Source organism: Archocentrus centrarchus, chromosome 16, assembly GCF_007364275.1.
Source record: "Archocentrus centrarchus isolate MPI-CPG fArcCen1 chromosome 16, fArcCen1, whole genome shotgun sequence".
In the NCBI taxonomy this organism is placed as follows: Eukaryota; Metazoa; Chordata; class Actinopteri; order Cichliformes; family Cichlidae; genus Archocentrus; species Archocentrus centrarchus.
In genome coordinates, this window is record NC_044361.1 from 4082786 (window position 1) to 4110675 (window position 27890).

The following is a 27890-nucleotide window of genomic DNA, read 5'->3' on the forward strand; positions in this document are numbered from 1 at the left end:
TCAAAATTCTGATAATCCATTTATGGAATCAGTTATTTCAGAAGATTTTTCTTTTCTTCATATTCATCCTAGTGCACACTGCTGCCAAAGAAAAGTTGATAGTTGAGCAGTCATAAATGCTCAAACAAACATACTTCTAACCAGGGTATACACACACACACACACACACACACAGTGGCAGCTATATGCATGTACATGTGATCACACAGAAATGCAAACACACACAAGCTGAAACAGTCGACTGTTTCTCATTCTGACATTCTTCTCTGTCCTTTCTAAAAGTCAAACAATGAATTCATTCACTTCAGAGGCTCTGGGAATAATCACTTATGTCATCATCAAACAGGTACTTGTTGGTCCAGGTGCTGGCGGAGTGAAATATAGGGCTGTGTTTATTTCCCTGATTGTGATATTCTCCCTTGTCCTGACTTGCTTTCTATAGTATTTACTGTCTGCGTAAACCCGCAGTGTTCATCCCAGGCTAAACAATGCTACAAAGAATTTCTCCTGTTGAAAACAGTAATAGCCTATTTTAGTTCAATGTCAGCTATTCACTTCTAACTCCAGACCACACAAAAAGAGTGTAGACACTCCTACACTGCTCATTTATGTATACCTGTCAAAATACATACTTTATATAAGTAAGAGGATGAAAAATTATTGTACTTTGTACTATGCGTACAGGAAGTTCTATGAAAGCATATTCACAAAGGAAACTCACCTTTGATAATGGACTCTGCAGCAGCCAAATCCCGTTTGTAGGTCACCTGGAGGACAAAATAACTTGAGCTTATGCAGTCAGTTTACCCAAAAGGGAGATGGGAACATTTTATTTATGTGGATCAATGCAGATAGTTTCAGTTTTATGTGCAGAGATTGTCTCAGAAATGCATCCAAAATCTTACTGGAATTGTGTCTGTGAACTACACTGACAATTGAGCTGATTATGTTGCCATTTAAAGAGTTCCCCAAATTATTAGAATCATTCTCAGGGTAAAAATAATATGTTCATCAAATACAAAACAATAGCTGTTGAGTTATTTCACTGTAAAACACAGATGTGAATGTTTTGGTTCCACTAGAAGAAAGTCCGGAAATTAATTAAAAAGCTTTTGATGTATTTCAGGCTATACTAAAGTAGTTTTGCAATAATTATCACTGAACAGTCAGACTGACAGTGACAGTATTAAAGCTGCTCGAACAGCAAGTAGACCAACAGCCATTTGTCTTTATGTAAACAGCATCGCGTTTAGCTTCAATCAATGATCTGGACCTCAGATTTGGACTTTCCTCCAATTTTTATTTTGTGATGTATACTGCTCAAAAAATTTTAAGGAACACTTTTTTTTTTTTGCATTTTTTTTTTTTGTTGTTGTTGCATTTTTGGCCACAGTGGCTTTTTAATCGGTAGTGGAGAGAGACAGGAAATGGGGGAAGACACCCGGGCAAATTGGCGACGGGCCGGGACTCGAGCCCGCAACGCGGCGTATGTATGTGGTTGCCGGTTTCACCACCAAGCCACACAGGCGCCCCAACTTTTTAATCAGAGTACAGCATCAATTTAACTAAACTTCTGAGATACTGATCTGCTCAGTTAAGTATCAGAGGGGGTTGTTAATCAGTTTTTCCATCCTCATCTTTTCTGTTGTTTTCTTATGAGATTTGCATTTTTCTAGGATCAGTGTTACTACACGCAGCATGGGGCGATACCTCCACCTCCTCCTGGATGGCACATCAATATAGAACTTCACACTATACTATACTTAGAGCTAATGGCCGCCCCCGCTAGCAAACTGTGATGATAGTGATCCGCTCCAGTAGCTAACAGCTGAAATTCTCAGCCCGTTGCAACACAACCTCAGCCAGGTGCAGCGCTGGGTGATCAAACGCTAGCTGGAACCCTGTATGTGACTGACGTGAAAAGGTCTGGAGAAGCCATGGAGAACATTATGCTGCCTGTAACATCATTTAGCATGACCAGTTTGGTGGTGGGTCAGTGTTGGTCTGGGAAGGGATATCCATGGAGACACACAGACCTCTACAGGCTAGGCAACGGCACCCTGACTGTCATTAGGTATCAGGATGAAATCCTTGGACCCACTGTCGGACCCCTGGGTTCCTCCTGGTGAACAACAATGCACAGCCTCATCTGGTGAGAGTATGCAGGCAGTTCCTGGAAGATGAAGGAACTGATACCACTGACTGGCCCCCACATTCGGCTGACCTAAACAAACACCTCCAGGGCATTATGTTTTGGTCCATGCAACACTGCCTGACTGACTGAACCTCAGACTGTCCAGGAACTCAGTGATGCCCTGGTCCAGATCTGGGAGGAGAACCCTCAGGACACCAACCATTGTCTCATTAGGAGCATGCCCCGATGTTTTCAGGCATGCATACAAACATGTGGGGGCTACAAACTACTGGGTACCATTCTGAAATTTGGGCAAAATTGACTAGCATTTGATTTCTATCTATCCATCCATCCATACATCCATTTTCTTCTGCTTATCCTTCACAGGGTTGCAGGGGCGCAGGAGCCTAGCCCAGCTGCCATAGGGCAAGAGCCAGGGTACACCCTGTACAGGTCGCCAGCCTGTTGCAGGGCTAACATAGAAAGACAGACAGCCATTCACAACTGCATGTCTTTGGACTGTGGGAGAAAAACCAGAGTACCCAGGGAAACCCACACAGACACAGGAAGAACATGCAAACTCTACACAGAAACTTGTGGTCTACCCACACAGTTTATACTATATTCAAACTGTAGCTATGGTTGTGCTCTTTAAGAAAATGACCTTTCCAAAACTCAGACATGTACAGAATTTAAACTAGGAGCCTGCAAGTGTCAGGAGTACCCTCCAAATCTGCCATTAACTCCAATGTTAACTTTTCTCCTCTCTTTGGGGCAAACACCAAAGAGTGTTCCTTTATTTTTATTTTTTTGAGCAGTGTATTATCTGACAGTTTCATATAAGGTTCATAATTTAGTTCTTTTAGGTTCCCATCTTCAAACCACCTGGTCAAAGATGGTAATTAAAAAAAATCCTTTTTCATAGAGATGCTATGAGCTGTTACAAGAAACATTTGACAAAGGATCCTGACTTTGGTCAGGGATCCATCATTCTGAGTAATCCAGACTCAGCGGGGCATTGTTTCTGAAAAGATAAGCTGTGCTGCTTTGAGTACCACTAATTAAATTCAGCCAACCAGCCTGTTGTAATGCATTAGAGCCTTCTGCACATAAAACTGTCTTCATATCTGGCTAACATTTGGAATGGATTATACAGAAAACTCAGAACAAAATGTTAATACAGTAGTTAAACTCATTTCTACACGCTAATCCTGGACGTCACAATCAATTTATTGGCGTTTCCTCTTTTGCCAGCACCCACACACTTTGGATTCATGATTTATCTCTACTCATTTGATCAATCAGTGGCGTGCAGCTGTGCTAGCCAAAACGTCACAAAATCCGCAATCCCCAACCCAAAGCATGCCCCTGGTGAGCTCACCTTCCACAGTGTTGGCGGACCCTCAATGAGCTTGGCATTGGTGCCACAGTACTGCAGAGCCAGATGGAGACACTCTGTGCCAAACTCAAAGTCTGACTCACTGCACTGCAGAGGGGACACAACAGAGAGCAGATGCTGCGGACAGTTGTTGACACCAATGTATTTCTCTCTGACTCAGTCGAATGAAGGTTCACTGTGTTGTTTCACTGCAGTGTTGGCTTACTAAGTGTGTGCTCACCTACACATAAAGTATGTTCTTCCTAACAAATTCAAATTGAAAATGTTCTTTTTTTTTTAAACATACAGTAACCCTCTTTTTACCACAATCTGAGTTAAGTAACAAAACTATTACTCATTTTAAAAGTTCCAAATCTCAGAGCCAGTAAAGGCCAAGCAGCTACCTCAGGACTGAAAAATGAAGCCAGTGCAGAAGCGTCAAAAAATACAGTTCCTCCAGCTGGACACTAAAAATGAGTCAGTCCCCATAGATTCCCATGTTAAGAGAAGGAGGTTTACAGGCAGGTGTGGATACTTTTACTACTTCACTACACTTCATAAACAATAGTCCAGTAAGTAATTTTTTTATAACTCACCAATCAGAATTTTGTTAAGGATTAGATTTAGGAGTGTGGCCACTGTGATTAACAGTCGTACCGACACAGGAAGCCTTTTTAATTGAATTATCTGATATATACTAATGCCTGCTTTGAAATAAAGACCATACAAGTAGTATGGGCGCAAGTTTTGCACTAATTAACAGATTGCTAGCTGATAACTAACTAAATATGGTTACTCGTAGCTCGGAAAAACACACAAAAAAAAAAGCCATGGCATTGTTAACACACAAACTTATCCAGTTCAGAAATCCTTTGTTGAAGTCAGTGTGGCTACGTCCATCTTTTAAATCTTATGGCAACCCTCCTGTACATAACCAGAGGAGCTCAGACAGCGGCTAACAAACTTTTTTCCCCACGTCGACTAACCTCACAAAACCCGTTTTGTGTTACTTTTTTCGTTAATTCAATCCTCACCACCCACTGCAGAGGAAATGTTGCCTAAAACAATACCAGAAAGCTCAAAGAACAACTAATGAGGGGCTTAATCAATCACTTTTTTGTATTGTTTGGAGATTAAATCAAAACAGCCAGAGAGAAATATCTGGTCCTGGGACATCAAAAACACATCCAAACTGGAAAGGGTTCATCCTCTGAGGAATGTGAACAAATAATTAACTCAATAAATTTCACATCAGCCAAAAATTTTGATTTTTGGCTTCTACTGTTGTTCCCAATATTCGTGGAAATGTGGTCATTACATCTTGAGATGCTTGTTCATGGTCTGCAGGGAACTTAAACTTGATGACAGCAATTACCAAAATCATAATGAACAACCCCCTGGAGAAAGTGTGTATCCAACCCAAATTTCATTGATATTTGGCATGCAGTTGTTCAGAAAGCTCAGTGTGCACCAAATTCTTAGACTAGCTAACTAAATGATGACCTCTATCATTTCTACGCTAAACATAAAACAGTATTACAGATACCTGCTGCACTGGCATTTGCATGGGGTATGGCTGGAAAGATTTAACTTAGTGCAACTGTATTGAAGAATGACCTTCCATTTTTATTTCAAAATAAATTCAGGTCCCATCAAATCTATCATGTCCTGCTGGTATGACGTGCTCAATAAGGTGCTTCCTTCATCCAAGCGCTCCTCAGATAAGTTGGCTTCGTGCATTACAGGTCGAACTTTCTGCTGATACACCACAACTCCTTCAGTTCGCTCTCCATACTGTGACGATGTTTACACAGAAAAGGTTTCATAACACGAAGCTGCCGTCACCACATTCTTCACAGGACGCTGTTTTCTTTGGCTGATGCACTGTTGGAATTGTAGCACTCTTATCTTTCTGAAATAAGATTTAAAATGTGCAACACTGGATTCATCAGGTTCATAAGACGTTTTCCCACATCAGCCCGCAAGATGTGATGCATTTTATTTGGTGTTGAAGATGTACGGTGGTTTTATAGGAGCTTTTTTTTGGCTATTTTTTCCCAGGTTAAAAAGTTAGCGGGGTCTGAATTATTTGCAGGTTTCTGTCACATTAAACATGCTCAGCTGTTAAAAAACTGATTATCTGATGTTTCGGTCTGGTCATCTGCTCCTTTGATGCAGTAAAAAGTGTAGCATAAATTATTAAAAGAATGATGTAATTATATACCTCATTCATATTTTGACATCTTATTTTGCATTACAGTACAATGAGTTTGAAAAAACTGATGGATCTTAAATTGATACAATGTATCTGTAAGCTTTGGATTTTTTAATTTTTACCTTTTTTCTTTCAATTAAAATTCGTTTGTTTCCAGGATGATTTTGCCAGTTTCAGTTTAGTTTTTATAGTTTTGAAAGTTTTTGTTTTATGTTTCAGTGTGAGTTTTAGTTTAGGTTAAGCAACATGGACAAAAGTACTGGGCAATCTATACATTACACTTACAAGAGCTGCTTGGCAATGGAAACCCATGCCATAAAGTTCCCGGTGCTCAATTTTGTGCTGATGTTACTACCAGGAGGAGGTCTGGAGCTCCGCAGTCACTGAGTCGGCAGAGTGTTGGAGACCTTAATAGACTGTGCGCTTCAGCACTCACTGACCCCACACTCTAACTTTACGTGGTCTGCCACTTTGTGGCTGAGTTGCTGTGGTCATAAGTATCTAGGAATATCTAGGAGGGAAGACATTTGTCGCAATACTGGCATCCTATTACAGCACCGCACAAATTCAGTGAGCTCCTCAGAATGACCCATTCTTTCAAACATGTTTGTAAAAGGCAGACTGCATGGCTAGGTGCTTGATTTTATCCACCTGTGGCAACGGGACTGAAAACACCTGAATTCAGAGATTAAGAGGTGTGGCCCACTTTAATCCATATAATGTGTTTGTCAGGGGCATAAATGGTTTAAATGGTTGAAAACAGGGATTACATTAAAAAACAACTGACTCATGACTCATGTTAAGATGCCAGCCTCGATAAAGACGGGCACTAAAGTTTCCCCAGGATGGTTTTGTTGGCAAAATCTGACCAAATTAACCAAGACTAAAATGGCATGTCTTCACATATATTTAATTTTAATTAGCTTTATTAAATACAAAATACTGTTTCACTTAGTTTTACTTTAGCTTTCATTAAGCAAAAAAGAAAAAAAGACTAAGGTTTTAGCAAAGAATTGCATCCAGCAGATATGAAGCAACATTAAGCAGCATTAAATAACACAATCAACTCCAAGAAAAACACCTCCCCATTTTAGCTGCTAAAGTCTTCACAGTAACTGTGCGCTTGCTGTTTGGGTCTGAGCAGGTAGAGTGCAGTGGGTTTATATGAGCTTACTGTTGCTGTCTGTTGCTGGAAACTATGCTGATTAGAGCACTTAGACTAATGTTCCAGTATTTATGTCCTCATTACCGTGTGTCAGTTTTTCTCCCTAAACTCATTAAGATTAGTCTGTAGAGTTAATTTTAACAACAAATATTTTATTTGTGCTTTCCTGGCACAGCTCAGTTTGTGAAGATCGCATAGAAGTTTGGACTGAGGCGATGAACTCTTCTCCACTACAAATACAAATTCAGGCTACCTGAGATTATACCTAGGTAATATTTTATCAAACTATAAAAGAGAAGGGAGTCTTTTATATCAGGGACCATAGAACTGAAGAGAGAAATTAAAGCAGAAATATGCTCTTGGTTTTGAGGTAATTTAACCTTTAGCATTTTCTCCTGGTACAAAGGCCCTCACTGGGGACTGGATTAAGTGTCCTCCCTTTTGTCTTTTCAGCCCTGAGTTCTTCTACTTTCAATGGATGTCAAGCTACAAATGAGCTGCTCTAAGAGATTTTTCATGTGCATGTCCTAGAGTCCTAACCTGACAGATACCTTACACTTTCCCTTCTTTTGAAAGCTTGAAAAGGAGGCGAGGAGGACGCACTCTTAATCGACCTCCTCCTTCTCCAGTGTGCCTTGAAAATGCTGCAGAAAAGTGAGCTCATTTTCTGAGTAAGCCAAAGCCAACAGGGCTCTCAGAGCAATCTGAAGATCCATATGTGCCAGGAGTAAAAATAACTGCAGACAAATGGCGCTCCAATTTAAGGCATACTTAACGTCTTAGCTCAAAGTTCGCCGTGTCCTTGAAGAAGAAGAAAAAAAAAAAAAAAGGTGGCCATCGGAAGAACCATCTAATGAAGTAAAAGTTGAAATAGCAAATTCGAAGCGTCTGAAAAATAAATAAGGTCAACTTCATCAACTCGGGTTTCACATTTTGTTGGCCTGGTGCATTTTAGCAATAAACCTCCGCTTTCAGAGAAGAATTAACGCATTTACAGCTTACGTCAGCGTATAATTCTTTCCATTTTTCAGGTACACATATTAAAACGCCCTATACTGCTGAGACTATTAATCTGAATCCACCTAAATGTTCCATGTAATTTCAGTCCTACTTTACCATTTTTCCAACTGAGCCTTTGTTCACTTTTGTTCCACAGACTAATCTCCTGCAGTGTGGCAGAGTACATTAAAGTGTCGTTTCTTTCCCAGATGCAGACGCGGCTAAGAGAAAGTGATAGCACCCATGCCACAAGCCCTTCAGAGTGAAACCCTGCAGGTTCTGGCACATCAGTGGAACAATGAAGGACTACAAAGATAGGTTATGATGTATGGGAATCATAAAGCCCTTTGTCATCCAAGCCATGTAAGTTTTAGTGCATAAAACTCAATCTGTCATTTTAGAGAAAGTTCACATGCCTGTGTGTGGTTTTTACAAATGTAGCTGTTAAATCACACTTTTAATTGCATGTGCTGCAGATAAATCCTGCAGTCCTAAGAGAAGACGTTTTTGTATGTGCAGATGTATATCCAGACTGTTCTATAAGCCCCAGTGAGAGCAGAAATCCTTAATGTAGACATTTCAGGCACCAAACTGTGATCACAGAAGGCTCACCATACTTTGTTTACAAGGAGCTGCAAATCAGAATAAAGTTTCTTAAAAGGTGGAGGAAGGAAGGTAAACGGCTTCTTTTAGGCAGCAGATGAACTAAGAAGCTGGTGACTGGTGAGGAAAAATCTATTCAACCCCAGTGGGGATCAATGAGGGTTGAGGAAAGGTCAGAGTAAAGCTGGAGCTGTAAAGATGTGACGACTCTAGTTTCTCTGATAGTTTTTTAAACTGTGGTACTGATGTTTAAAATTCATCTAAAGCAAAATTATTCCAACTGCAAAAAAAACCCGAATACATTTAATAAATAAGCTTCAGTTTTCACTAACTTTTTATTTTTGTCATTCTTATTTAATTTTGTTTCCATTCATGATTTCATCCAACAAATGTGCTTAAATATCATAAACTTTAAACCAACATGCGTACCTTCAGCCACCTTTAAAGTGGGGGCAGGAGCCAGCCTTCACAGAGAAGAGCCAAATATGGTGAAAAAGGCACAGAGCTACAGACTGTTTTATTTTTAAATGATGCATGTAACTGCTGTCAAACCAGAAAGACCCAAAACGACATGAACAGAGAGATGCCCATGTGTTTGTTAAAGGTGCATCCGGATGCAGATCCTACCCTCTGATAGGCCTGAGAGATGACATCATATGTAAATCCCTGAGGCATCTCGCTGGCTCTGTACTTGGCTCGCTCCAGAGAATGATCTAGGTAGCCCTCGGATGTGGTGGCGATCACTGTGGAAACCAGAGGTCGGATGGCTCCCGCTGCCTGCTCGGAAAAAAAAACAAAGAATTTAGGTTACCATATTTGTTCTCAATAACTCACAAAGACTGAATTTCAAAGAGAAAGAAGAGAACAAGACAAGCTCTGTAAACAATGAAGTCAGCCTCAAAGTATCTTTCAAAAGGAACAAGAAATAATTTTATGGCATTAAAAGCGCTGTTATTTTGAGCTTTGGGATGTAATAATACAATTAGCTCACAGTGTGATTAACAAGCGAAGGCATACAACTTCATGTCCTCAAGACCTGAGCAAAGTTTGACAGTTCGTCAGGCAAAATATGACAGCAAAAAACTCCCAACTATTTCTTCCCTTTAGTGCTGGACTCGGTTTATACATTTACATGAAACATGAATCTGATCATTGTCGCGCCTGCTTGCATCCCACAATTAGAGACTGTGCATGCTGTCCATATAACAAGCTAAACCGAAAAGGAAATCCATCATGTGCATGTCTTTGTGTATGTACTGCATTTCCTGGCCCTGATCTTTTAAAGCAGTTTAAAAATATATATACATTTTTTTTAAAACTGCATACCTGCATACCATATTTCTGCATACATTCTGCTAAAAACATTTTAATAATTTTTGAATGGAGGCTAGAGTAAAAATACACCTTTCACAAGAAAACACGCTGAGGAGCAAACTGATACATATCCATCTACATATTGATTCAAAAATACACAGAGGAGTTAAAACGTCTAGACAGAAAAATCCTCACCTAAGTCGGGCACAACTAAATCCAAACATTTAAGCCAACTCTGGTGAATGCTTTCATTCACATGTATTTTACATATTTATGAAGTGATGATCAGAGTTGGAATGTGTTTATAGTCATTAGAAAATCACGAGGGAACTGAAAAATATTCCCACAAGGCAGCGAGAAATGAGCTGACGGTGCCTCAAATCAGTTTGACCGAATGCTGCACGACTACGTAGCTCTCCAGTACAGAGAGAGAAAACCTTATAGAGCAAAATCATATTCAGTTTGTCACATATAGTTATTTTATGTCAAAGCAAAGCAGGGTACAGTGAGCAGGAGAAACTGCTGACAGCACTACAACTACATAATGTAATTTCCCCCCTTATCATCACCACTTTATTATAACTTTTGCCCTTTTAAAGTGTGACAAAAGATGTAAAATAAACATCATTTTTGGCTTTCAATTCAACAACCTTTAAAACAATATTATACAACATGTGCATGGATCATGAATTAACACTATGCAAGCAGTAAACTGGCCTTCACTTAAGATATTTCTCATCAGATAAATCTGATTATTTTTTGGCCAAAAGTGGAAATTTCAAGGACAGGACATTTCCTCGATCGTCCGAGCTGGCAGCCGGGATTTCACAGTAACAATAAATCCATCTTAACTACAACAGCCAGAACACGCACTACACACAAGGCACTTCCTCCCTTGGAAATTTAAAACAATAAAAATTTCTGAAATAATATTTTCATCTCTCTGCGGCAAACCGAAGACAGGCTCCAGGAGTACGCGGTCGGCGAGCGTGCGGGGGGGGGGGGGACAAACGAAAGAATGCAAACATGTGTTCCTGCATGTTAAACATGCTGTTAGAATCAAAATCAATCTGTTGCTTTTTAGCGGAGACAGGCTTTCTGTCATGAGCGTGGATAAAGGCGGGATAATGAAGACCAGACCGCCCGCTGTGAAAGTGCATCACATAACACGCATACAGAAACACCCCATAAATATTGGCCCTGAGTCAGGGAGTGTGACCTCTCTCGGTTTGTGATCCTCAACCATGAATGATGAAGCTAATATGTGGGTTTCTTCATCACAGAGGCCATGGCAGGAATGTTTTCTCCGTGTTACCAGTGACATAAACTCCACCATCAGGAGCAACAGAGCTGTCGGTCTCATTAACAATTTATTGGACGATGGATTCATTTTGTCACAAAGGGGTAAGTGAAAGGAGCAATCAAAAAGGCTGTTAGTTGTTCTTTGGTTTGCATCTGATTGGAAAACTTGAGCTTGTTGTATTTTAGTGTGTATAAACGTTCTTACGCTCCTCGCAGAAAAATAAAAACAGGTTGTAGTAACCCGTTTTCCCACCAGGTGCAAGATTTGACCCCAGCTGCACTTATGGAGGACGTCTGATGTGTTTAGGCTCTGTGCTTTAATTGGCCTTCTCTGGTTTTCAGCTAAAAGCACGAGAAATGAAGTATGAACTGTAGTTGCAATTTAATTTAGGTACGCTACGCTTTCCAAGCATGAGGAATGACCGGCTTTTGCGGTTGTTTCCTCCATTTGTAGGAGGATTACAATCTTTCTCTCAACAGCTCCTCGGATGAAAACAGACGCTTCCTGCCTTCGTGAGCGACCAGGTTTTTTCATGATGTGACAACTATGCACCTGCAAAGTGAATACTTGCAGTAAGAAATCTTCTTTTCTTCTTCTTTTTTTTTTTTTTTGAGTTTTAACAAAAATATTCAGAAACTCTGAAATCGGCTGCGTTTTTCTCTCTTTATAGGGCATGTACTATAAGAGGCATGAAATTAATATGAATGAAGAAGGGTGATTAATAAACTGTTTTGTCACAGGTGTGATTGCTTGTTCAAATCTGGATAATTCATTTTTTTTAAAAGCCCTCTTTTCCTGATGCATTTCCAGTTTACTCTTTACCTAAAACCATTAACTATTGCAGCTTTCACCAGACCAGCATCTTTAAACAATAAGTAACAACTCCACAAAGCTTAGCAGTATGAAGGAATGGGTAAATAGCATATTAATAATAATACAAGATACAAAAGCTTTTCTAAGCTGCTATAGAGCTCAGCAGTGAGGTTCCAGGGGCAAAAATCCCAGAGATTTTGATTAAGAGCCATAATGTCCAACCCTTCCAAAGCAGAATTACTATGAGCTACAACACTGTGAAACAATGTATGTTCTCCTGTGATTTCAACCATATTTAAACAAAAACGCATTTTATTTGTGAGCCTGCAAAAAAGAACTACTTTACCCACAATCCTTAATTGAAACTCTCTATTGGTGGAGGCTTCTGTTACAGGGTTCTGTGCTAGGACCAATTCTATTTACATTATACATGCTTCTCTTAGGCAGTATTATTAGAAAGCACTGCATCAATTTTCATTGTTATGCAGATGATACTCAGCTTTACCTATCAATGAAGCCAGATGACACACATCAATTAATTAAACTGCAGGAATGTCTTAAAGACATTAAGGCCTGGATGACCTCTAATTTCCTGCTTCTAAATTCAGATCAAACTGAAATTCTTGTACTCGGCCCCACAAATCTTAGAAACATGGTGTCTAACCAGATACTTACTCTGGATGGAATTACTTTGGCCTCCAGTAACACTGTGAGAAATCTTGGAGTCATTTTTGACCAGGATATGTCCTTCAATGCACATATTAAACAAATATGTAGGACCGCTTTTTTGCATTTGCGCAATATTTCTAAAATTAGAAACATCCTTTCTCAGAGTGATGCTGAAAAGCTCATTCATGCATTTATTACTTCTAGGCTGGACTATTGTAATTCATTATTATCAGGCTGTCCTAAAAGCTCCCTGAAAAGTCTTCAGCTGATCCAAAATGCTGCAGCTAGAGTACTGACAGGGACTAGAAAGAGAGAGCAGATTTCTCCCATATTGGCTTCTCTTCATTGGCTCCCTGTTAAATCTAGAATAGAATTTAAAATCCTTCTCCTCACATACAAGGTCTTGAATAATCAGGCCCCATCTTATCTCAAAGACCTTATAGTCCCATATCACCCCAACAGAGCACTTTGCTCTCAGACTGCTGGCTTACTTGTGGTTCCTAGGATACTTAAGAGTAGAATGGGAGGCAGAGCCTTCAGCTTTCAGGCCCCTCTTCTGTGGAACCAGCTTCCAGCTTGGATTCAGGAGACAGACACCCTCTCTATTTTTAAGATTAGGCTTAAAACTTTCCTTTATGATCAAGCTTATAGTTAGGGCTGGATCAGGTGACCCTGAACCAAAACTGAGTTTTTCCTTCCCACTGTCACCAAGTGCTGCTCATAGGGGGTCGTTTTGACTGTTGGGTTTTCTCTGTATTATTGTAGGGTCTTTATCTGCAATACAAAGCGCCTTGAGGCGACTGTTTGTTTGTGATTTGGTGCTATATAAATAAAATTGAATTACAGTACAGGATTCATCTGCTGATGAAATAACCACAAAATCAAGTAATATAGTGAAAACTCTGTGATACAGAATTAGATATTAAAAAAAAAAAAAAAAAAAAAAAAAAAAAAAAAACGAGATACAGTGAAGCTGCAATAAGTGAACCGCGATATAGCGAGGGACGACTGTACTTCCATTCTGTTCCTCTAGTCTTGTCTCTGTGCTGTTTCTTGGATTTCACTGTTCCCCTGCCTTCCTCTGTCCGCTATGTGTCAAATTCATCTGGTTTCCCTGTTTAGGTGTCTTATTTCCTGTTTTATTTTGCTAGCAGTTTGTTCTCCTGTATCTTGTGTAGTTTAAGTTCCCCCTGTTTGTTGTCTAGATTGTCTAGAATGTTTTCAGCTGTGTTTAGTTCCCCACTCGTTTCCTTTTCCATCGTTACCTCTCATCTGTGTATTGTCACAGTCTTCCTTTGTCTTGTTTTCTGCAGAGCTGTGTGCTCCCTGGCTTGTTTCCCTAAATATAATTTTTTTTAGAGAGAGAATCAAGGCCCCTCCCTTTCCTCCAGGTTTGTCTCCTGCAGAGGTCTAATGGTGGACAGAGTCGTTAAGCTGACTGGGGTGCACCTGTGTAGGGCTCTCCATATAACTTGAGGAGGCCTGAGCTAATCATTCTCTCTCACTCCTAGAAATGTCACCTTCAGGTTTAGGCTTATTTTTCTTGCTTTGCTGCCCACACCACATCATTTATCTTTCACTTATCCATTAAGAAGCAAGAACATTGTGAGGCAGGAGCAAAAAGAAATGTAAAAAAAGAGGATTATTGCACGTCCATGTAATAGATTACTTCAGAGGTGTTTGGTCCTTAAATTCAGACTTTCCCAAATTAGACAAACTAAGAGAGGAAAAAACTGTTCAAATCAACACACACACAAAAAGCAGCAAGTATTGGGTGGACTTCAGGTTAAGTTGCAATACATGATTAATCTTTTTAATATTAATAATTCTGATCGTACTGACCCCTTGTTCCTTGGCAGCCATTGCTATCTTACACAGAAAGTCCTCCTCCACAAAAGGCCGAACGGCATCGTGTATGATGACAACCTTTGGTTTGCCCGCTGCCGACCTCTCCTCGCCCAGAGCCAGGACTCCGTTGCATATCGACCTGTGACGCGTCGAGCCGCCTGGCACCACAAGAACCTTTCTGTGCTTAAACCGCTGGGTGATGTCCATCATCAGGTCCATGTTTTCTTTGGCAACAGCAACCACAATGCTTTGGATCCATGACACACTGCAAGGAAAAGAAACATCAGCTCAGAAATGTCTGCTTTGTAAGCTGAGCCTTCAGATGGAGAATTGGGACTGCAAGTATTCAAATATTTAGTTTTTTTTTGGTTGTGTAATCCGGAAAAAGTCAGGAAAGATTTGAAAAGTTCCCAAAACACCGGATGACATTTTCTAACCACTTAACCTAAATATATTCATATGACAATTAACAAGCTAAAATATGCATGTTTTTGTTTTGTTTTAGCTTTAGTTTATTATGTAGTAAAATATGGACATTTACTTCAAAATATACTTCTGTCTCTTGCAAGAAGCTTACATTAAATGTACACATGTGACTTAAATATAAAGGTAAACCCAGGACACCTCACACTGTCATGAGCTGTCAACATTCAGATGCATTTTTTGATCATACAAAAAGACATCCTAAAATCCTGCCTTTGTGTTCTCATGCATCTAAACCTCTGAAGTCCATCTGCACCAGTGAAGGATTTACTGGGGCTCAGCATAAGAAGTGAAGCAGGGGGGCCCTTGTAGCATGTCTCTGTCCACTTGTGCAAAAATTCTGCCAATCAGCACTTTTCTTTTTAACTGTAATTTAATTTTTCAGCTTGAAAAATAAAACAGCTTTGGATCTTAATGCGAAGCCAAGCTGATAAGCTTCAAATGTGCTGTATGAGAGACGTTAGCATCGATCTTATAATCTGACTTGGACCAAGAAGCAATGTGCATATTTCCCAAACTGTTGCAATATTTTATTGACAAATTATCGATAAACTATTAAACTACTAAACTATTAAACTATTAAAGGACTGTTAGGAATGCAAGAATGCAGTGTTGGGAAATAATTAAAATTAATTAATTAAAAAATGTAACGGATGCCAACATGCAAAATATAAACAAATAGTTTAGGATTTTTTGGTCTACATGACCCACTTTTGCACACTGTTGACCTCTGACCTTTCCCTACTGACAGCAGACCACACAGTCTTTCCTGCTTCTTACTCTTGCATTAACTTCCTGACAGGCACATAAACTGACAACAAGCTGAAAAGGAGACCTATCAGATTTCAAACACCAGCTGTCTTTGTATTGTTGTAATGGAGGTCAAGCAATGATCACAACACAAAGTGGCCCCATCTTTTCATCACTTCAGTCATGGAGCCAGAAATCTGTAGAAAATATGTTTGCCTGCTACAGAGCAATACTCCAGTACTGTGAATACCCTAAGGTGGAAGAAATAGAAACCCTGCATTCAAAATTTAGTAAAAAGCAATTGAGCAGACTTTATTCCTACAAAAGTTAATAAGTCACTTCAACTGCCAAAAGAAATGTTCCCTGGTATATCAGAATGAGGCGCCAAACTGGACAAAACTTGTGAAAGGAAACAAATGTACATGAGATTGCATGAGAGTTGACGGACTGTTGTAGGCTGCACAAGAAAGGCAGAATTACCACTCCAGAAAAGCTGAAGGAGCATAACAGAAAACAAGTTATTAATTCAACCTCTCTGATGCAGTAACTTTTCCTTGTTTTTCTATTTTCATAAGTGTAGGGGGTACCAACTGTGCAAATCGTTGAAGTGGGTCGGAATGATCCGGATATCAGCAAACACACAAACCGTTTCTGTGCAGTGTTTCATAAAATGAGTCTGCTTGCTAAAGGCTGCTTCCCCTGAGAGAGGGGAAAAAATGCTAATATGCAACACTGAAAAGGGGAGAAACATCCAAGAATGACAAGACAGGAGAGGAGAGGAAGATGAGAACTTATTTTCAAAGGTTCTTTAAGGACTGTTCAGAAAGTGCAATTTGATAAACTGGAAATTTAAAGCTTACATGACTTATTTACTTCAGTTTTTTTTTTTAAATCAGATGTTGGATCTATAGATGAAGAGTTGCTGAATTATGTTTGTGTGAACTGCAAAACAAATTTAAATATGCTTATTTTGTATTATTCAAAAGTTGCATGAAAATAGTAGGCAGATGGGTACAGTTTGGTGCAGGCTGAACTAGTTTGCAGTATCGTGGTGAAGTTTAAAGCAATGCACTACACTAGACTGTTGCAGAGAGGCTGTGGTGCTCATGTTAGGTGATTTCAAGGGTTACATCTGCTTATATCTTACTAAATTCAGTGAATATCTGAGTAGCAGCACAGATCAGTTAATCAGTCTGCATACAAAGAAAAATCTACTGGAGCTCTCGAAACAATTTTGTGCATAAAATGTCACAACATAAGAAAATATGCCCATCATAATAACCGAACCCCGAGCTACAAACTGCCAGAGTTTTGTCAGATAAAAAGCCAAAAAAATTAATTTTCTTTCAAATTGGAAAGCTGGGATTCCCCCCCCCCCCCCCCCATTTCATGTATTAATTTTAATTATTATTTCTGTGTGACTGATGAAAAAATCAATGTCTAATATGAGTTAGTGGGGCCCAACAACTAAATGTTCCCCGGGGCTACTTGAGCAACTAATCCGCCCATGGTGGAAGTGGTTGTGGCATCCTTCCTTCTGCCGCAGTCTCTCCGCCCAACTAACTGGGATTGAGACTCGTCCCCTCTCCTACTGTAGTCGTTTCCTACCTCTCGAAAGCCTGAATAGTGTAGCTTATGAGCGGTCTGCCCAGAAACGAGCAGAACTGTTTTGGTGTCTGTAGTCCCATTCTCTCTCCGGTGCCTCCGGCAGGAAGAACCACCGATACAGGAAAATCCACGCAGCGTTCCGCCGAGCAGTGGTCGCTTTTCCCGGCCTCGCGCATTGTGAAAATCCCGGGATGAGCGGGCCTGTGCGCTTCGCAGTTATCACCCTGCGTGTTGATATTACTGACCTCCATCAGTTCATGGATAGGGGTGTGAGGGGTGTCAGCACAGGTATTTCCCGAAGCTATTCATTCCCTCCTAAAGGGTAGGGCGGGGAAGATAGCGGGAACCTGGATGGAAAACGGGGGAACACCGCTGTGAAGCGGAAAGATTATTAACTGCGCACACTTCCGGTGAACGCTTCAAAATAAAAATAAAAGCGCTGCAAATGAAAAGGCCGTAGTAACCTGTGGAGTATTCATTTTGATTGAAGAATAATCATTCACTTAGCTACAATTTACACCAGAGGGTTAAGTGCAACGGTTTGTGAACTTTAGTTTGTGAAGTTTGTGATAAAAGTAATAAAAAAAAAACATTTTTTCCTTTATAGTCCATGAAAATAAGGAAAAGGTAGGATGTAAAAAATGAGAATTTATACTTCCATCTGTAATGTACATAAAAGAAAAATTTTATTCATTCGTTTGTTCAGGTAGATTGTTTTTCTTGAAAATTATCAAAATTAGTCTCTTAAATGATAAATGTTAACACCTTCTTTAATTAAATCCAGAAAAGCAGAATCTTCTTATGTTTCGTCTATTTTTGTTTACTTATAATTTACATTAAACCTATAATTTATCATTTAATTTCCGGTTTTACTAAAGTCCCCAAAACTTTGAAAAATAATCGCCAGCTGCCGCTTGTCGGGGTAATTCATCAGGACTCGACGTCCTAATTCTCGCGAGGTTTCAGGAACCCTTACACTGCAGGTGGAGGTGGAAATGTGTTTAAAGCAAAAATTATGCTGTGCCAGTGCTGCCTTCATGGTGCAGAGTGTCATTGTTTAGAATAGAATAGATTTTAACAGTTGAAGACTGCATATTTCTTCAAACTCTTTCAGGAAAAAGGGAATTTCTCCACAACTTTCTCTGGAAATATACATTTATAGGAGCATTTTAAGCTGATTTAAGTTTTAATGACAGGCCTCTTGATGATGAAACACATTAAACTGAAAATTTCCACTAGAAACGACACATATGATAAAAAGTGATATTTATTTCATACAGTGTTATTACATGACTGATTGATGACAAAGCTTTTCAGGAGAGTTCACCCACATGCCGACTGCACTTAAGCTACATTTATCAAGTACGCTGCCAAAGAAAATATATTACATCATAAATCTTACATGGTAAAATTTTATACAAATGGACACACTTCAAAAGTACAAATTTAATATATGTACATGTATTTACACAAAATTCTTTTGAGATGTTGGGTAGTGTTTACTGGTGTTGGCGCCTCATTAGATACAGATCTTCATCTGCATATAAAATGACTATATGAACACATGCACAGGGCTAGAGTTAGGACAATGTGTCTGTGGCTTGTAGCTGCAGAACATTATGCAGACAAGTCCTGTCATATTAGCTTTAGCCACATGGAATAAGATATCAAGAAAAGTCCTCTGTGTGCTGCTTGGAGTTCTTCATGATGGTGAGGAACCAGCTTCACATAAATCAAGTCCCAATCACACACATATAATCCACAACTGCAGTCTCTGGATGTCGTGTCCTAACATCACTGAGACAAAACTCCTCCAAGTTTAGAGTCAGTCTGCATGTCCAGTGTATTTCAGGGTTCAGTCTCGTGCCAGTTTTCGCTCTGCCGGTTCTTCCCCAACCTTCTCTTGGTCTTGGACTTGTGTTTGTGCAGGAGCCGTGGTGCCGTCGGACCCGACTCATCAAACTTGTTTCCGGATTCATTGTGCTGCCTCGAGTACCTCTTGCACTTGCAGGAGGTGACCACTGTAATCTTGTAAGTTCTTGTGCTGCCATCTTGGCACTGCAGCTGGATGCGCTGGGTGCGGGCCTTGTCATTGACGCACCGCCAGTCCTGGTTGCTGCTCCGGCGACTCCAGAACCTTCTGCCGTGGGTTCCACCAATCCAGTTTTCAAGCATCTGAGCTGGGAGACACTCGCCTGCACACACTAGCTCCTTGATGGGGTTGATGCTGGTGCAGTGGCCATCAGAGATGTACTTAGTGGACCTCAGTTCTCGGCATCCGATCTGACTTCGCTCTGTGGGCAGATACAAGGAGGTGTGAGAATAGGAAGAAAACAATGTAGGCAACTAGAAAGAAACAGGGCTCCAACAAATTGATTTCATTATCGGTTACTTTGCAGATTTCTCCACAAACTGCTTTGAAACTGACTTTTATGTATGAAAAGGAAAAGCACGAAGATTACTCCCATTCTATAGGTCATGAGACCTTTTGCAGCCTCTGGCAAGACACATGATACAAGCGGAGCACCCTGACATTTCTACTTCTAATTACAGCACTGTGAAACAGGGGGAAAAAAACAAAAAACTCTTTTTTTAAATCTGGGAAGCAGGTCTTTGATAGGAGGATTGCTTCTGTACAGCAGCATTATTCTCCCTGCAGGCTACAAACAGTGTCCCTCTGCTCTCCCCTCTGTCACTGTAACCCAAGCTTGAGTCCATTGAAACGGCTCCGTACACAATGCCCTCCCCTCTCAGTGACAGTGTTTGATGAATGAAGCAAGGAGAGAGGCTCCAGTTGAACCTCTCCCTCCCTTTTGCCACCCCACCCCCGTTCGCCTGTTCAGTAATCCTCTCCTTGGAGAGCTGAGCCTCAGTGGTATGGGAGAACACCTCCATCCAGTCGGCTGCTCAGCCTGACAGAACTTCCCATCCCTGTCTGGACCACAGCCAGGCAGGTATGTGTTACACTAAGCACTGCCATAGATCACTGTGGTGGTGGTGGGGTGCTCAAAGGCACTGCATCATGACATTTTTCCTTTTTATAAACCCCTAAATTTGCTCCATGTCTGTCCCGTCTAGACACTACGATAAGCTTGCAGTCACGCCTGCTGTCTGCAAACTAGTGATGATGATTTGTTGTAAAGTAATCCCTTTCAGGAATGTGTAAAGGGGAACAGCGTGATGATGGGATAAAGTGCCTGATTAAAAGACCCTACATTTGGCTCTTTGGGATGTGAAGGCATTAGGTTCTTAAACCTCAGTGTTATAGACAGATAATTTTTAGATTTAGCTGCAAACACTTTTCCATAAAAAAGAATGAGGAGGTAAATTAAAAGGGCAGAGTGGAAATTGGAAATAGTGGCCCGTGGGGGAGGCTTTTCACGCCCCTTAAGATGCAGAAACTGCAAAAATAGTGCACAGTTGGCGAAAGTCAAATATTTGGATTGTTGGGATATGAAATATCATGCAAAAACCTCTAAAAACAGAAAAATAGAGAAAGCAATAAAAAAAAAAAACCAACACATTCTTCCACAAAGCAGAACATTTTCCTAAAATAAGCTTAAAACATATTAAAACGTCATTGCAAACTCAATAAGTAGAAGCAGAGCATCCTCTGGTCCTCTGAAGCAGGATGCGTCCCCTCACTCACCGCTTCTGTCGTGCGCCGCGCTGCCCGCTCCTCTTCCGCCGGTCCGAGGGCGATTCAGGGAGACGTTACTTTGGACCTCCGGTACCGAGGCGCTCACATGTGAGAACAAGAGCTCCGTTGCATCGTTCTTGAAGGCTTGGCAACTCCTCAGGAGGATGCAGAACAAGAAGAGGGAATGGCAAGACTCGTGCGCACTGAGGTGCATGGCTGAGTTTGGGCACGGAGAGAGTGTACCGTTTGAAACAAGAGATAGTCACCTCTTACAAGCGAGCTGATGTTGGGTGATAACATGTGAGAGCAGTGGTTTTATACAGCCCGCCCGCCTCTGGCTTTGGCAGCTTCTCAGGTGCGTTTCATTGAGAGGTTCTGATTGGTCGCCAAGAGTTTACGTTGGTAAAATAACCCCGCCTAGTGCTTTTATTTTGGAAAGTTAAGATAAGAAGATAAGATAAGAAATCCTTTTATTAGTCCCACGATGGGGAAATTCGGTGTAGCAGCGGCAACTGTATTGTACAGAAGACAAACAGTAACTAGGATGCAATAAAATAAAAAATATAAGAGGTAAAATAAAAAGTAAATAAAACTGTTAAAAGTATAATCATCAGATGCGGTGAGGATAACGAGCAGGGTGGATTATGTGTGTGAGAGTAATTGGGACATTAGCAGATTTTGTTGGTTCACTTAAAGCATTCTGATGCAGTTTGGGCTAAATTAACAAAACACTAATAAACGGGAATAAAATGTTTCTGTGGTGTTTCCACCCCCGATCTTTTCATCAAGATGAAAACTAATTCCTGACGTGGCTATATCAGAAAAAAAGCCACTAAAAACACAGTGAGGGTAAAACTATATTTGCTACATTCCCTTTAAAGAAATGTAATCACGATGTATTTTAGAATAATTCATCATCATCTCCTTTTTCATACCAGAAGCATCTGAATGGAAATAAGATTAGAAGTTTGCATATACTGCCTGGAGAAGCATACCAAAATAAAACGTCATAGAGGTTATATTTTAATTTAATCTGCTACAGTAGGGTGCTCTCAACAGCCAAGAAATCCTGATTAGATTGGAAGTCAATTTAAGCTTTTTCTCTGAATTCAGGTTGACTTAATGCAATAGTTTAGTTATACATTTTAAATAAGCTTTACTAAAAGAAAAAATAAAACCTTTTTTCCGTTCTTGAGAAAAGGCAGCTGAGTAATCCTCTCTATTAGAAATCGGGAATGGTTCTGTCTTCCAAAACTCTCTTAAATCAGATTCCTTATTGCTTTGCTGAGGAGACTCCGTGTGTCGGCTCTAATGTGGTGCCAGTGATTTGAAGTAATATCTGCGGTGAGGTTTTGTTCTTCAACACTGGCTGTTCCCGGGTTCCTGTAATAATCAGGTTGGCTTTTAGTGACTCCTGCTGTTGATATCATAAAAAGCAAAGCACAGTGTTGTTTGTTGTGTGGTTTGTATGATTGTGTCCTTTTCCTGTATGGCACCATTTCATTGCTTTAAATCTAAGAGCCCACGGGGTCATTTTCAGCACAAAGGAGAGGAAAACATTTTGCTCTAAATAATATTTTATCATTGAACAAAGTCACATATTTGCTAAATATCCACACAAGATTACAGATATAGTTTCTGTACAATATTAAATATAATTTACTGGATAATAATTTCTCAGCAAAAATGTCCTTGCAAGAAATATCATCACAACAGACCTGCACAGGTCATAACAGAGAGGTCAAAACCTGCGTTAGTTTCGGCATTATTACATAAACTGTAAAACACATATAAATAATGTGCTGGTAATACTTGCTTGTGTTCACTGAGTGGACAAAGTGCCCGAAGCTGTTGGGTTAAAGCCTTATACCTTGAGCTCTTTGGATTTTTATGTCAGTTGAAGAAGAAGGAGAAAGAAAGCATTAAATTAAACAGCTCATACTGTAAGTGGAGGTCTGGGGTCGTTAGTTGGTTCAAATCATGTTGAGTTTAGGAAGATCCACAGCTCCCCACAGCTTCCTTAAACCATCTGCCGCCTCAGTGGCCAGTTTGAAGGCCCCTTCCCTGCTGGTTTCTGTGGACAGCCTGTGAACCCTCTGCATCCTGTTTCAGTGGACTTGCACCTTGCTTGCCACCCCACTCTAGCTCAGTGTGCTTTGCCCTCTTCCTCTCACTGAAAGCAGCCCACCTCAGTAAAAAAAAAAGAGCTGTTCAGAGGCTTCTGAAAGCAGTGGCATATCTGACCTCGGAGTTGTTCTCCCAGTAAGGTGCCATTACTGTGATCCTGGCAGCTGACATTAGCTTTCCCAAGCTCTGCCAAAAGTGGTGGATTTCCCACTGAAAATGACGTCTGCTAAGGCTTTCAGGATTTCACTTTAGGCGAAAGCTGGTGATTCTGTGTTTTGACCGTAGACATATAAAAGGTGACAGAAGCCACCTTTTTTTATAAAGGTAAACCTGCAGTATCTCTAATGGTCAGCAGGGGGCGGCTCCTCTAGTCACAAAAAGACTTCCAGTTACTGTACAGCGAGATGTACAGTACGGGAAGACTACTGATGACTTTATGAGCTCAGTCACTGGTTTTAAGTCATAATGAATAATATATGAAGGCCATTTTCTAAGTTTTCTTCATTATCAGAGTCAGAAAGGATGGTTATCCAACCAACTCACATTCCTATGGTTGCAAAGCAGCAAAAAAGAAGTGTGAGTATGATTTTCTAAATTACAGTGGATTTTAAAACTTAAGACAAATCCAGACTGCACAGCATTAAAAAATAAGGGCTCTGTCCAGAATAAGGAAGCGTCCTTAAAGTGTTTCCTTATTTTCTGTTATGCATGTGCTGTTACGGTGGCAGATACTCACATTAATAAACATGGCTAATGCTTCAAATAATGAGGTTAGAGTATGTGCAATGAATCCCTCTGAGCCAAAAGCTCAGGATTCAGACTGCTCTAAATGCTCAGTTTTGCATAGCTTTTTCTACTCTATCATGTCGAAGAGAGTGGATGTAACTAATATGGTCACTTCAGGCACACAGAAGCCCCACCCACCAGCTGTTCAAGCCTTCTGTTTGTGAGGGGCAGCCAATGTAGGCTTAAAGGGAGGGTGGGCTTAAAGAGAGATCAGCTAAAATGGCCTGTTTCACACAGTCCAAGAACATTAAGTTAATTAAGTCCAATTAGGTGCAAGAAAATATGGAGTTGGAAATAAGCAATAACCAGTCAGTTATAATAATAGACACTTAAAAATAACTGAGCTATGAACAATTTTGTAGCATGTTCTCAGAAATAAAAGCTAATAAAAATCTAAACTCTCTGACTTACGTCATGTCTTTCTGTTTTTCAAACCAATCACAGAAATAATAATAAAAAAAAAGAACAACAGTAACACTAAATGTGATAATTACAGGTGCAGATTAAACTGCTCATCTTCAGCAGTGACATTTACAACAGCGATCACAAATGTCTGCAACTCTTGTTGTACCTGCTGCTCAGTTTGTCACATTAGAAATCCTCCACGTCGGGACTTGCCTTGAATCCAGCGATGAAAGCTGATGCCGTGTGGGGGTAATTTGCTGTATCCTCCCTCTGCCGACCTCTCAGTTCCTGTCAGTTACACGTCTAATGATTCGAGTGCCCAGACTAACTGGAGTCTTTGTGTGTTCGCTGTACAAAACAAGAGAGATAATTATTTTTTGTGGGGAACATGCAATCCGGGCTTGTCTTACAGATATGAAAAGAGGTGTCATGCACAGACACTAATTGTTGTTCATGTGAATGAAAGCTGATATGTAAGATCTCTTACCTGTTTGCTTTTATTATAACGCAAAAACTTTTTTAGGGCCGGCATCTCTTTTCCCGACAGACAGCCCGAGGATTTCATTCTTCTGCTGAGTGAAGGAAATTCATTTTCATGAAGTTCATGGTATATGTGTCCCCTTACCTTATGTATATTTATTTCCCTGAGAAATTTGTCTTAGACTGGAAGATAAACATAGCTGATTAAAAATACAGAAGCTTATAATGTTTAGTGTCATCAGGAACTTTGTGTTCTCACTGGGCAACGGACCACACTGATGGAGACTACACAACGATAGAAATGGAGACTTCGAGGTCGCCCAGCTGTTGAAATTCTCTGTTTTCCACATTTTGTTTTGTATAATGATGTAACCAAGACTGATAAGCTGTGACTATATGAAACTGTAAGCTGAAAAAGACTGTGCCGGCACTTCGTGTCATACCCACTGGCATGGCATGCAGTCCTGACCCAGATTAATCTGTAAAACTGTTTGAAATGGCTTCATTAAATGTAATAAATGGACTCCTTATTCCGTTGTTGAGTGTCATTCCTGTTCGATAAACAAACACGCCGAAACCTGGGAGGAATAAGCTGGTAGCAGGTTTCTTCATGAGTGAGAGAGAAGAAATACTCAGACACACCACATTGTTAAATTTTAACAATGTGGTGTTTTAATGAAGAGGGAAAGGCTGAGAAGACCGATAAAAACTGAAGGAAACAAATGAAAAAAAATAATATCAAGGAGAAAGAACAAAGATAAAGAAGAGTAGCAGGAACAAACAACAAGACAAGCGTGTAAAATAAAGAAAAATGGAACAAGAAAGATAAACAGACAAAATAATGACGGAAAGAAAGAAACAATAAAAAGGATTCAAAGAAGGGAGACAAGAAAGAAAAAAGGCAGTATTAAGAAAAATGAAACTGGGCTCATAAAAAATAGTTTTTCTTAGTTTGGTGGGAAAACCTTGACCGGCCTGCTCAGACTTCAACTTCACTGAGTGCTTTTGAGTATGAGGGTTTCTCCCAGAACTGATTGCATATGATTCTCTGCACACATTAATATGACTTTGCAGTTGATATTATATTGGAAGTCGTGTTCAGAAGTGGCAAACCACCTGAATACCTTCGATCCCTTCAGCTAGCGCCTGCTGTCTGTCATTAAGCTTGACACTCAGCTTCTGTTATTGTTTCCTGTCTCTTTTGTTTTTCCTCAAACAGGAAAACCGGGGGCTCATTCACTCTACCTCAGAGAGAAAATAAAGGACAACGTGGTCAGAACACTATTTACACTTTGACGCCCCTCTGAGCTTCTTATGGGAGTGTGTGAATGCTGAAGGGTAAATATGATAGGCCCCGGCTTTTGTGTCCTCATTATATAAAAGAAAAAAGGTGAGAGCGACTCCCTCTCTGTCCACACTCTAACTCAGCATCAGGAACTTGCCCCCCCCCCCCCCCCCCCCCACCCACAGCCCCCCCAACCCTCATGTGAAATGAAAGGTGGCCGGGTTAACAACGTATTGACAAGCAGCAAAGCAGGAGTGTGCTCATGACCAGGAAGCGCCCGTATGCAGTAATGGGAGGTGTGGCGAGGGCGACCGGAGGGGGACAAAAGGTATGCACAACACCTGGAACGAAGCCAAGAAAGAAGGGTCAATGTGGCAACACAGTTTGGAAAAGTTCCCAGCAGAAGACGAACAAAGCATGATGGGTTGTGTCTCAGTCACTACTGTTAGTCCCCGAGTTTATCCTGCACCCTCTTGTCTGGTGTTTACACTAGTATTGTTAGTATTGTAATAGGCTTGCTTATTTTTAATCATGTTACAGATACAGTACTGTATGCACAGTGCTGTGCAAAAGTTTTAAGGCATTTCAGATGTTTCTTCAGACAAGGAGGCATCAGATCGCCCTACATTCACTCTGCAGCATCAAGAGAAAGAGAAATGACAGCCATTTCATTCATATGGACAAAGTCCCCACAGAGACCTGATTTCAACATCGTAATCAGAGATCACACGAAGCAACATTAGAGAATGAGACAGCCTAAATCTATAGAGGAACACTGACAGATGCTCCAAGATGCTTGGAACAATATTTCATGACGTCACAGTAGAAGCCAATAAACAGTTTAGCACATAAGACATCTGGCATGGCAAATTTGCTTTTTACCCACTGAATTTTGTACTGAAAAGAAAAGATAAAAAGTGTTGTGCTGTTATTTGTGAGCTTTAGCCAACTTGTTACTATTTAACAGGGCTGGGCAAACTATTTTCCCATTTCTGGCATTTGTGGTAAACTAAGTTAATCAGCTGCTGGATGTAGACAAGACAAACGAAGACAAACATGGGTGGGGTGGGGTGGTATTAGGCTTCTCACTCATTTTTTATGCAAAAGCTTTGCACATCACATGACCAACATTCCTCAGTTTGTTCCATTTGTTAAAGGAGATCATGAAATGTGATTGAAACCCCAGCTACTTGGTTATGGTGTTCCATGTATGCCCTGCCTGCTAGCATGTTGAACCCTGCTGTTATGTGCTGGATTGTCTCAGGGGCATCTTTGCACAGCCTACACCTGGGGTCTTGCCTGGTGTGGTAGACCCCAGCCTCTATCGATCTTGTGCTCAGAGCTTGCTCTTGTGCTGCCATGATTAGTGCCTCTGTGCTGTCTTTCAGCCCAGCTTTGTCCAGCATGGTAAGGAGCTTTCTTGTCTTGATGTCAGTGGCTTCTGTCTCCTCCTTTGGCCAGCTTATTACCCCAGCAGGGTATCTGACAACTGGAAGGGCATAGGTGTTTGATAGCCCGGATCTTGTTCTTCCCATTCAGCTGACTCCTCAGGACTTGTCTTACTCTCTGCAGGTACTTGGTGGTTGCAGCTTTCCTAGCGGCCTCTTCATGGTTCCCACTTGCCCGTTGGATGCCACAGTACTTGTAGCTGTCCTCAGTGTCTGCAATGTTGCCTTCTGGTAGTGCAATCCCCTCAGCTCTGACTACCTTCCCTCTCTTTGTTACCATCTGACTACACTTCTCCGGTCCAACTGACGTTCTGATGTCATTGCTGTAGATCCTGGTGGTGTGGATCGAGTGAATCTATATCTCGTCCACTCTTAGCATACAGCTTGATGTCATCCATGTAAAGGAGGGTGCTAAAAATTAAGGTGAAATGCACCAT

The 27890-nt window shown here is 40.6% G+C and overlaps 2 protein-coding genes across 2 annotated transcripts in view; both read right to left on the reverse strand.

The window, feature by feature from the left end:
* The window catches only part of crppa (CDP-L-ribitol pyrophosphorylase A), a 54048-nt gene extending 36387 nt beyond the window's left edge, over positions 1–17661 (reverse strand). The window contains exons 1-5 of the mRNA XM_030750328.1: positions 17283–17661; positions 14436–14706; positions 9122–9271; positions 3516–3620; positions 722–767 (exon numbers count right to left, since the gene is read on the reverse strand). Of these exons, the coding sequence (XP_030606188.1) occupies positions 722–767; positions 3516–3620; positions 9122–9271; positions 14436–14706; positions 17283–17533 (823 nt within the window). The 5' untranslated portion in view covers positions 17534–17661. The remainder of the gene's footprint in view (positions 1–721; positions 768–3515; positions 3621–9121; positions 9272–14435; positions 14707–17282) is intronic.
* A 921-nt stretch (positions 17662–18582) lies between these two features.
* On the reverse strand, positions 18583–21197 carry sostdc1a (sclerostin domain containing 1a). Its single transcript, XM_030750473.1, has 2 exons — positions 20932–21197; positions 18583–19576 (listed from the first exon to the last, which is right to left on the reverse strand). Exons 1-2 carry the CDS (start codon positions 21134–21136, stop codon positions 19131–19133), a joined length of 651 nt encoding a protein of 216 aa, XP_030606333.1. The 5' UTR covers positions 21137–21197; the 3' UTR covers positions 18583–19130.
* Positions 21198–27890: the final 6693 nt, after the last annotated feature.